The 12,839-nt window shown below is 32.4% G+C and overlaps 1 protein-coding gene across 1 annotated transcript; it reads right to left on the reverse strand.

The window, feature by feature from the left end:
* Positions 1-4,586: 4,586 nt before the first annotated feature.
* On the reverse strand, positions 4,587-12,800 carry LOC126723743 (ubiquitin carboxyl-terminal hydrolase 24). The gene is made up of 7 exons (XM_050427531.1): positions 12,414-12,800; positions 10,243-10,905; positions 9,934-10,094; positions 7,829-8,076; positions 6,864-7,009; positions 6,390-6,560; positions 4,587-4,942 (listed from the first exon to the last, which is right to left on the reverse strand). The coding sequence occupies exons 1-7, from the start codon at positions 12,426-12,428 to the stop codon at positions 4,754-4,756; spliced, it is 1,593 nt and encodes a 530-aa protein (XP_050283488.1). The 5' UTR covers positions 12,429-12,800; the 3' UTR covers positions 4,587-4,753.
* Positions 12,801-12,839: the final 39 nt, after the last annotated feature.

Consider the following 12,839-nt stretch of genomic DNA (forward strand, 5'->3'; position numbering starts at 1 on the left):
TTCGTGGGCCTATTAACTAAGTCATGGACTAACTATTTAAAACAATAATTAGCCTAAGCATCAAAGCAAGAGCATGAGGTTTGATATAGGGGGTGAGCCTAATTCGTGGGTCTATTAACTAAGTCATGGACCAATTATTTTAAACAAAGCCTATCCTACATAATTATTAATTAGTCTGAAGAAAACCCAACCCATTAATAAGCCCTTAATAAAGCCTCCCTATAAGTTATACCTCTATTTTTGTCGCTGGAACATGTTTTATTCAACTAGTCTATCTGTTTTCCTTAAAAAAAAAAAAAAAAAAACAAAACAAAACAAAACAAAACAAAACAAAACAAACAAACTAGTCTATCTATTTTTAAGCTTTTGCATTAGCAGCTTCAGCAGTGCTCATGCTCATCCATTCAAACAACATCACATGCCGAGCCCTAGTAGTTTAGATACGCTTTAGTAAATAGTGTAAGTAAATTTTCTTTAATAGAATATGATTTAAAAAAAAAAAAAATTATTGTTGTCTTCACCATTCTAAATACCTATAGTTTTCCGATTTGCAGGATACAGTAAACTGATTAGGACTTTTATATATTTACATTTTACATTGTAGACATACCACATTCTTCATTTTTTATTATACACATTTGCCATTTTTTACGTCTACAATATAAAAAGATAATTTCCCAACTAATTATTTACGCTAAAAGTACACTAAAAAAAGAAAGGGAAATTTCTTTTAGGACCCACCAAAACAAGCTTCTTTTCTTTTTTCTTTTTCTTTTTTTCAAAACACCATTATAAAAACTAAATGCCCCCTAGAGGAATTTAGAAAATGGATTGATTTAAAGTTTTTGTTAAAAAAATTATAAGTTTTTGAAATTTTAAGATTTGCCACCTTTTTAATATTTTCAAAAAGAAAATAAAAAAATAAATTAAAATCCATTATTATTTAATTAAGTCAATTGATAAGAAAATTAATCTAGATGAGTTTAGAGATCTAATTATGTTATGGGAGGGTGTGACTCACGAATAACAAGAAAGTTTTTTAGTCTCTACTAAATAAGAGTTACTTGTCTACAATTAATTATTTAATTAACACAAGGTAAAAATCCAGTAAACTACCTCGAGGTTTGATATAATGCCAAACACATCCAACACTTTTAAAAAATAACCAATTTAATCCTTTAACGCAAACAGAGTTAATTTTTTCCATTAATAACAAAATTTTCACAAAATAAGAAAACCTAATAACACCAACCAAGGTCCTAACTCCACCACAAAGTTGCCATCAACCCCCAAGCAAATATCAAACTCCTAATGCCACGTTGGCCAAACCCAAATCTAGTAAATCAAATCACCCTTAACCCATAGAAAACCGTTGACCCACCGCCACAAGATCTCCATCACAAAATAGAGAGACGAGAAAGAAAGAGGATTCATCATTAACAAGTTCCAGACACCCAAGAAAAGAGGATTAAGAGAGAAAGAAAGAGTTAGGTGAGATTAGGAAAAAGAAAAGAGAGAGAGAGAGTCAGATCCGAACAAGCAAATGAAAAAAAAAAAATTTGAGAGAGATAGAAAGTCAAGTGAGATAGCAGAGAGAGACAGATTTGAGTAACAACAAGCATTAACACCGTTTGTGTTAAGAATTAAATTGGTTATTTTTTTTAAGTTTTGGATGTGTTTAGTATTACCCTAAATCTCAGAGTAGTTTATTGGAATTTACCCTTAACACAAAATATTTATCTAAATTTATTATTATAACTCAAACAAATGGTGAATTTTATAACATAGTGGCCTAAAACTAAATCATGTGGCAAAGGGCATACAATAATAGAGATGATAATAACAGAAACAATGGACAAGTAACAGTAATAAATAAGAACAATTTTATTATGTGTTGTGCAGCATGACTAAAGTCAACTTGTCCTAATTTTCATTATTACTTGTGGCAACAAAAGTTAAATTCATTATTGCCTGGATTCTATTCTAAAAGAGGTATTGGGCTTCTATTTATCAAATTTATTTGTACTTGAATTTGTTTGATCTAAGCTTAGCTAACCCACCTATATTTCTTACCAATTAGCAATGTAAACTGAAAAGTGAAAACACTAAGAAAAATCTAACTTATAAATGCTACTTAAAAAGAGTAAAGCTAGCCTTCATCTTACAGTTTCCTCTCTATGATATCAATCAACAAGACCATTTCTAAATCTTCCACTCTCACTAACTCATTCTACATGCCAAACTTCAAACTTTTTAGCAACCTCAACCTATCAAGCATCCTATTATCGACAAAGAATTGCGAAGAAAGACAAAGCTATTAGGTGAGTTTAGAAATATACCTATAGGGAAGGCAATAATCATAAAAGAACAGGTAGTTAACACAGATAAGTTCCTTAGCTTTTAAGATTTTCAATTGAAGTTGCTCCCATTAGGACTGTCTATAAGCATTGTTACTTCTCTATATATTGCCATTACATAGAAACACATGCACAATCACACACAATGAAAAACAAAAACAGAAAATATTATAAAATTATTTATTTAAATAAAGGAAAGGAGAGAGGCAAAATTTTCTGATCAAAACTTATTCTGATGAGTAACATTCATGAAGACAAAAGGAATATAGTAAGAAGTTTCATCATTGCAAGACAGACAGAATAAAGACAGAAGAAAGATAGGCACCTACGGATAGAACAAGGATAGAAAGAAGAACGATAGGAAAGAAGCATCTACAGCAAAGCTTCATAATTGCAAGAAGAGAGAAGAGAGAATAAGGACAAAAAGAAGATAGAAAGACTGGGAAAAAAGTCTGCATAGTAAAAACAAAAATATACTATTCATGAAATGCTTAAACTATTCATTGAATAGTATCCTTCACCAACAGATTAATCAGGTTTCACTTTTTACCACCAGAGTTACTTTCCAAGACATACCATGAATAACATTCATGTTTTAATAAGCATTTAGCGTTATTCATGTTTTAATAAGCATTTAGCATGTTGTATCGAATGATTACATTATTAAAAATGTTAAAGAGCAATGTCAACAACATTACATTAAAAATGTCAAAGAGCAATGTCAACAACATTACACCATTAGCATCCGACTCTTCAAAACATTTTCTTAGCCAAATTGCATTTTAATATCCAAACAATATTTAATTTTTTTAGCAAAACGTTACAATAATCAACAAGTTTGGAAAACATTTCCCATTTTTAACTTTTCTATTCTTTTTATATTCAAACTCTCTCTCTCTCTCTCTCTTTTGTAAAAAGATTAAAAAGAATAGACATAGTTTAGCTACAAAATTAGTTGTAACCTTGAATTTTGACAAATCCACCATTGAATTACATCTTATTCTTATATCCTCCATGATTGCAAAATTTCAAAAAAATTAAAGTTCAATTGCTATGTCATCAATAAATTGTTTAAATTGCAAGTTTTTGTAGTTTAAAATTATGCATAAAATATAAACTCATAGATTATATTGTAAATAATGTCCAATTGACACAAAATTTGACATGTGTATTAAGACCGTAAAGAACATACAATTCAACGGTAATTTTCAAAATATGTGGTAATGTTTATTTTATTGAATAAAGTTGTAGTCTTAAGTTACAACAAATTTTGCAGCTAAATTTTATTCAAAAAGAATTTATAGTGAGTACTTTAAAGACCAAGTTTAGCTACAAAATTAATTGTAATCTAAGGCTACAAGCTAACTCAATATCTTTTTATTGAAAGTGAATTTTGATAAATCCACAATTGAATTATATTTTCATCTTATATCTTCCATGCTTACAAAATTTTTAAAATATTAAAGATTAATAATTATCTCATCAATAAATTGTTTAAATTGCACGTTTTTATAGTTTCAAATTATGCATCATTTTGTAAATAATATCCAATTGATACAAAATTTGACATGTGTATTAAAAACACAAAGAACATATAATTTAACGGATAAATTTTCAAAATATGTAATGCAGAGTAATATTTATTTTATTAGGTATGATTGTAGTCTTAAGTTCCAAATAATTTTGTAGTTAAATTTTGTCCTGCAATTGGATCCATAAGCAGTATGGATAAGAGATGTAGAACTGCATTTGAAAAGTGGATAATTAAAATGGAAAATAACTTGAACTTTAATATTGACTAAGGATAGGTTCTTAGACATCACCTTACATTATACATAAAATTCAATTGTGCTTTTTTTTTTTTTTTTTTTTTTTTTTTGGCAATGGTAATTATATTCTGTGCATGAGGGGACACAAATGTTACGGATCTTTATTGGTTCCACCGGGCACGTTTTTAGAAAACATTCACATCTCCACAATCTCAACAGTCAACACAATATTTTGGCAACCAAAAGGAAAAATACCATCCCATGAGTTAATAATCACATATATTCAATGAGAATATCCAAGGATCTTGGTGAAATTATTCAAAGCACTCGGTGGATTACACCCTCTCATATAAAAGTAGACCGCATGTGTCGATCCCACAAATGGGACCGACATTTATGTTAATAGGAAGTGTAAATGTAATCACCACCTGGTTAATCTGAAACTCAACTACCAAGCTCATTGCATCACAACCACAATTAATAATAGTAAACGATCAAGAATCAAACTATAAGGTTCAAAAACATCTATAAGTTGTGACATGTCAAATCTTTTTCTATAAATTACACGAATGAGACAAGCCTCTCAAAAGGGCATTAGTTTAGTGACGAAACTCTTTGATGACCGTACTACACTTGCTTGTAGAGGAGCACATATGCATGTTCATGCAACACCTGATTTGCATCAATGTGAATAACTGAATTATCATCAAACCGTAGCCACTGACCATTAGGATAGCGAGCATCGGCTGTATAATGCCCCTTTGATGGCTCCCTGCCATGGTGAGTAATTGTAGCAACAAGTTCGTATTTCCGACCCTGTACACAGACATTTTGTCAGTCAAACTACAATTAAAACTTGATTGAGACATTAAGAACGAATGTGGATAGTAGATACTAGATGATAGCATGATAATAGATGGTTTTAGAAAGATACACGATAACATTCAAATCAATGTGACATCTGAAGTTCTATGGAGCACAAATAAATATTTGATTAGAACTTGTAACACTTAATCACCCAACAAAAACTCTAGCACAGGTAAGTATACAGGCACAAATCAAACGCATTCAACATGAAACTGCGAAGTACAACTGCATGCGCAATTGCTCACTCAAACCAACTTTTCGGCTCCTCTAAAAAATACTAACTTTTTAGCACAAATAAGGTAATAAAAACAGAGACAAGGCCAGAGGTCATTTGACCAAAATAGAAAGAAAGAAAGAAATAGCTTCAGTACGGCAACAGGTAAATAAAATTCATATGCATCAACACCTACAAGTGTGAAGCATAGTATTTTGATCAGTCTTAGGACTTCTAGCTCCGTTTCCAGATCATTCAAACCTAAGGCCTATAACAACCCCAACACACCACTCCACAGCCTGTACCAAGGCACAGGCGCAAAATCAACACCTCTTCTAATAAGAAAGCAACCACATTAACTTCCATTACAATTCCCATCAATTAAAAAAACATAAGAACCCAAAAAGTAGTAGATTGGACCAACACCAAATTAATCTACACTCTCTTTGCTCCTAAAAAGATAAACATGGGGAAAACCCAGCTATATCACATGAAAAATTAATATAAATGGGAAATAAATTTGTCTCCATAGATTTAAAGTGTTTGACAGAGACAGACACAGTATACATTTTAAACTCCATATACACATTTACTGATTACAACAAGAACAATAAAGCCTTTCCTAATTGCCACAATTATTTTTTTGCAAGTTACACAAGTAGTCAGTGGGTCATGAATCCATGACCACACCTTCTATCCCACTATTACCATAAATCAATGTCATCGGTACTTAACAAGTTACTCTACAATATACTTTCAATACAACAGTTAAATTTCTATTTTTCTTTGGGGGGAGGGATCATACAATTAAAAACATATATATTCTCACACATTTGGTAATATTATTTCACTAACATATAAAACACTATATATTTAATTCATAAAAAAATTAAAATTGTTGAAATGATATATTAGAGCATTATCAAAACTATGTTGTGCAGTAACCCCAGTGTATTAACTGTCAATAGCCATTATAAATTTTTAAAAGATAAATCATAACCATGTTGTTCAGTAGGCAGAGGAGCAAGATAATACCAAGAACTTGCTTCATGTAATAAAAGACATCACGCACAAGACAATTTTTACATTTCACAAAAAGAACATAACTTGTTCACAAGAACAAAAAAAAATGAACATTATTACAAGGGAGAGTAACAGTAATCATAACATTAGGATCATCACCTCAACAGATGGAGAAACAAGCAGATCACGACCCAAAACCAATTCAAGAGGAAAGTGCACAGGCTTAAGCAACTTTGCACTTCCTTGATTTCCATAACTAAAACGCTTCAGGTGCAGAATCATTATCTTTGAAAGTTTCTGTATCTGAACAGATTTGCTAGCAGTCCCAGCCTGAAAATAATCAACATTAAACAACATGTTAACATCAGTAACATAAAGCATATAACTTATATACATGAAATTATCACAGACAAAACTGCACATGTGCAGAGAGATCACATGTTGTGTGCTTCATGAGAGAGAGAGAGAGAGCTATAGAGACAAGAATATTTTCTCTTCTTCCTCACTTATGCAGACATTGCTTTCACAGGACCCATACAATGATGTTAACCACCCAATAGCAATTAATGTTTCATAAGGAAAAAAAATGCAACAAGACCAAAAAGGATCTTAGGGGAAAAAAAAAAAAGTTACCTTCCCAGTTGCTGATGCTCGGTACCCCTCAAGAGATTCTGGCACAGAAAATAAATGAAGTGCATCCTCAATAGTTCGAACTGCTTCAGGATAAATATCAAGGTGCAGCAAGAGATATGGTTGTACAGTAGCAGAAGGTTTTTTTCCTGCTCCACACATCATGAAAAGTATGCATAAAAACTCATTACAAACAATAGAGCAAGGTATTTGACTCCCAAGTTCCACACGCAAATTTAAAAGTAATGTAATATATGATAAATGCACAAGATGGAGTACATTCCTGGTGGTAAGGCTAAAGCATTTCTTTATTCTGTCTTTTTTTTTTTTTTTTGGGGGGGGGTGGAGAAGGGTTTGAATTGTTGGTAAACTATTAAAAGGGAACTAATTCTTTTCCACAATAATAAGAGGAAAATTGGCAAAAATAAAATGATCATAGATATTTACTTTGCAGGTAAAGAGCTCACTTTTTTTGTGATCAAGCTATTAAGAGACTAGGAGTGAGACATTCAACATAGATGAAGAAAATTATAGTTCAAAACCTCAGCAAATATACTTGAAAAATCATATGTTAAATAATCATCTGAACTTGATGAAGCAAACCCACCTAGTTATCTAAGATCAACCCATAGGATACAATAGACACACATGTTAGAGACCATTGCATTTGGCATAGTTATAGTAAAGTTGTATAGCATGCTGAATTCTGCATTCACTTTAGCTCACTTCAGCTAACTTCATACAAATGATTTTTTGAGTGGAAACACATTGTATTAAATGATCTATGTGTTCCACATATCTTTTTATTTTTTATTTTTTATTATTTTGTGTGTGTAATGTCGGCTTTAATTTAACATACAAAATATAAATGAGAAAAATGAGAGAGAAAGTATATATAGCATTAGAGCAGAGTAAGCTAGAAAAAAAAGAAATATTCAATTGTGGTCGCATAAATAACAATGCCCTACCTGATGCCTTCACCAGACTTCTCAACTGTCCCCCAAATATATCACTTAGTTCTGAAGGAACAAAACTTTGAGTTCTTGTCACAGCTGATTTGTTCTTTCGACCAACTGTTTCCCATTCATCATCTTCAGCAGAAGAAACTAAAGATGATTTGTTCCCATTAATGCTTGAAGACTGTCCTTCAAGTTTAAGTAACTCATCATGCATCCGATCCATGATGAAGCTAAGAAACTCCTGAGCATCTTCCTGCCTAAAAAAACAACACCAGAGACCAACTTAAATCAATCACAAATATCAAAATACAATAAAACCACATATGATAGCAACAGTTAGATACCAGGAATGAAAGATGCTAAGCATGAAAAATTTAAGATACAATTTCAAATTCTATTTTGTACCAACTGAGTGTTATATAGCCTTTTTTTTTTCTTCCCTGGGTTCATACCAATGTACACTAAATCAGCCAGATGAAAATTAAGATTACCTACCAGTGGCCTATTAACTTCTATTTTTCTCAACTTGTACATTGTTTTTTTATTGTTAAGTTGCACATATACTTGGTGGGTTTTGAATCTACAACCTCAACTTCCACCCATTCTTGAGGGAGGAGGGAGTGATACTTTTTCTAAAGCTCTTTGGCTTCTCAATAATCTGTATCTAATCTCGTATTCTCTAGAAAGAAAGCTAGATAACAGCAATAAACAATTCAAAGTGACTATATTTGGAAATTACAGCTTAATAACAATAAACCACTCAGAGCAGCAATATTTTGATAAGTTTTTTAACTAATAAAGGTGCTCAAGTAAAAAGTAGAAGAAAAGAGACAGAGAATCCTAACTAGCATGGGAACCTGTAAAATGAGTCGTGTCACATCAATCATGATAATTCTCCATTAAACTTACCAGTGACCATGTAATAGGCCCACCTTGAGAAAGCCCCACATTTTAACAGTAAGCGTGCCAAAAAGGGACAAAAAACATGGCAGATATGTCACTTGGTTATTCTATTACTTTAAATATGACAGAAGGAAACATATACAATAGAAAAGAAGATGAGGGAAGGGGATATAAGAGCTCCCTTAGAATGACGACAGAGTTTATCTAAGTGTCTAATTATCTCTCTTTGTAATCAATTTATAAAAATGTTACTACCTTTGTCCCATATTGTTGGTCCTATTTAGAAAATCCAACTTTGTAGGGAACAACAATTGATTGCGCTGTCATTTAGTAAAAAAGGTGAGAGTTTCCAAAACTACACTCATTAATTTAAACTTCAGAGAAAGAATGGTATTAATTTTTTAAATAAAACGTAAAGGGTAAGTTAGGAATTTCATTCATTAACTTCTCAAAACGGACAACATTTTGGGGCAACCCAAAATGGAACAGAGCACCAACAAACAGAGGGAGTATTTCAATTCCCTATTATCCTATCTTAATTAGAAAAAGTTGCTGTTAGACAATCCTAGTCCATACATGGTGCAACATATATGACACCACTTTGTTATTGTTTGTATTTTTGGCCAGCTAAACAGTTCTCAATCACAAACAAGATTAAGCTTGTATTTGGCACGCAGTTTATAAAGGCTTGCATTTGAATTGTGGTGTGCTGTATTTGCTGGATTGGGCTAAGGTTCAGTTAAATTAAACTTGAATGATTAGTTATTGGTGGCGGAAAGGATTTAAAAGAAAGGAGGGGGAAGAAAAGCACTTACTGGTGGTTGGCTGTCAGGCAGCAGTTGGTCATCAACAGTGAATTCAAGTGGCCAATAATTGACCATTAGTGGCAAAATTTAGAGGCCAGCGGCAATCTTGACCCGTCAGCAGTGACCTTATGTGTGACCAATTGCAGCTTTAAGACAAACTAATAAGGAATCTATAGTATCCCCACCCACCAGCTGTATTTAATAAGACTACATCCCCATAGTATCGATGCATATGCCATGTGGAGGATTAAAATATCCAAAAGAATTTTCATATTCAATCCGATTGTCGTGACAAAAATTGAATATAGATAATTTTATCCAATCCAGTCTTAATATACAGTAATCAAGCAAGGCTTAAGATTATTATATAGAAGGAACAAGTACTGACACAGAACATGCACATACCTTGCTCTGCCGGAGATGCTACTCAGCACATCTGGAGTAAAAATTTTAAGAACCCCTTCAAACATGGTAGGCCTTTTGGCATCTCTCTTTAAGCTTGAACCATTTGGCATGTCAAAATCAGCAATGAACTCTGCAAATGCAGTTAATGTTGGATAGCCAACCTAAAAAATCGAAGTACAAAATGAGCACAGATTAGTTATGTTGATTTAGTATATTTTGATCATAATGACATAAAAACAAGATTAATTCACATAATATGTTTTAAAGGCAGAAAGAAGTAATAAAACACATTGCATCAAGAAAATAGACCTTGGGGATTTTGCGAGTTCTCAATTCCTGTAAAAGCTGAATAAAAGGAGAACAGGCTAGGAGAGCCTGCAGAGTTGCATTAAGAAAACATAAATTCCCTGAGTTAATTAAACCTCTAGGTGATATGTCTCTGCAAGAATTAATAGGACCATTAGATGCCTTCTGTAAGTCATTGTCACCCACAACTACAGATGAATCACTGAGAACTCCATTTTCCTCTGGGTTCTGAAATTTCAAACTCGAAAATTGATTCAAGAGACCATCTTCATTCTGGGATGTAATTGCAATGAAATCAGTACCATCAGCTTTTACTTCATCCACACCATTAATATGAGAGGAGCCATGGGTGGAACTGTCAACGCTTCCATTTTCTTTTGGAGTTCCAAGAACTCCTGGTAAATGATTGTTTAGTATTTTAACACTCTTTGGTTCATTGTCCTTCTTCAGCACAGGTGAGGACAGAAGACCATTTGACCCTTTTGGAGAATCCAGTTGTCTGCTTGATTCACCATAAAGACCACCCAAAGATTTTCCAGCAATAAAATCCACTGATCCAAATCGTAATTCTTTCTTCTCCACTGGCTTTTCAGCTTTGCCAGATGACGGCTTTAGCAGCAATGACCTGGTTTCATCTTCAGTGAATGATCCAAACACTAGTACCTTCTACAGACAGCAAAAGCCACCAGAAAAACAACAGTTAAAGCAAAAATAAGAATCATAATAACTTCACAAATCGCACAAAAAATCAGCATTCAAACATGCGTCACATAATCAGTTGCCAGCAATATTGCAGAGTATTCATATCATGGAAAATCCAAATAGGTAGGTGATGCTATAAACTAAATCTGCATTCAAGACCTACTTCTTGTAACCACTGTTTAGTCATGCCTGATGCATAATCTTTTAAGAAAAAATGAAGCAGGAGAGTTGCATTATAAAGAGAAAAAATTCCAGCAGGTAATAAACATTAAAATCCTAGCTATAATTCTCTGAATCATTACCCAAGCAGGATGAATTCACCCAAGAAATCAACTGATTCCACTTGCACATCTGACACTAATTCTTAAACATACAGTGTCTTAGAAAAGAATTGCATTTTACAACAATCAGTTTATTTGCAATGCACAAAGATTGAAAGATACCACATGCATAGCTTTCATCTTGCCACTAACTTCCATTACTACATATAAATATAATACAAACTAATGCCTATATACTAGTAAAAGAGGTTGCTTTACAATTTTTGTTTGTTTCTTTTCTCTAGGGGTGAACCAAATGTAAATTTGCAGGCTCTATGGCATAAAAAATGTAAACAAAAAAGCTCCCTAAACAAAAGAAACACTTCTTCAAATTTAATCTCCAAAACCACTTCAGATTTACTATAATTTGAAGTATCAACATTCACACATAAGTACATTGAAAACTCAGCCTTATTTTTAACACATATCAATAACTGAGAACTTCAGAGCAACATATTGTATTTTTCTGACCTCTACACAATTTTAAATTCACAATTTAAGCATCCATGTAAAAAAACAAACCGGACCAAGAAAACATCACAAAAAATAACTAGAGTTTTCCCTCTTGATTAAAACATAGTGCCATCACACCATTAAACATAAACTCAATCAAAATTTCTATAGACTTGTGAACAATTGCATCTCATCATAGAAGCAACCAACAACCAAAATTAGTAAATTTCAGAACTTTTTAATCAACAAAACTCAAGCAACAGCTAAATCAAACAAACGCACATAGTTCCAATTCATACAATAACTAATCCATAACATAAAAACTACAATGTTTCTACTCTTTTTCTTACCAAATAAAGCTTACTAAGAGCAAAACCTTAGAGTCACATCATATTTCCTATCATGCATGAGCTAATCCACAATTCAAACATTGAAAACAACATATAAAAATCCAATCTTTCTTACAACTAAACCTCATAAACACAACAACCCACAATCTAAAACTTCTTAATTCAACCAAAAACCAACAAAAAAAAAAAAAAAAAACACCCACATAGCAAAAAAAAAAAAAAAAAAAAAAAAAAACCCACATGAAAATCCAATCTTTAAATCAAAAAAAAAAAAAAAAAAGAAAGAAAAAAAAAAAAAAGCAAAACCCACCAAACAAAACAAAATAAATAAATAAATAAATAAACTCACCTTAGAGTCAGTCATCTTTGTGGGGCGGAAACACAGAAATCAGAACCCAAAATTGTGATATGAAAAGTGGATTTGAGAGCAAAGTAGGAGCTTTCTATAGAAGAAGAGGAAGAGAGAGAATAAGGGAAAAAGTCTAAAAGTGTATTGTAACAAGGAGACCCTGAAGGAACAGAGGAGAGAGAAGCGTCGATTGAAGACATGAAAAGAAGAGAGAAGAGTGAGGAATTGTGGTTAGAGAGAGAGAGCATTTAACAAAAGAACCCTCTCTTCTTCCTTCCACAAGTTCAAGCATTTACACTGCAAAGTTTTCAAACAGAGACAAATAGAGAGAGAAGAAGGGAAATTTTTGTGGTTTCTTTGGTGGGTTAGGGTTGAGTTTTTCTATTTTATATATATATATACACACACAATTATACACACTTTGAG

This window comes from Quercus robur, chromosome 4 (assembly GCF_932294415.1).
Source record: "Quercus robur chromosome 4, dhQueRobu3.1, whole genome shotgun sequence".
NCBI lineage: Eukaryota > Viridiplantae > Streptophyta > Magnoliopsida > Fagales > Fagaceae > Quercus > Quercus robur.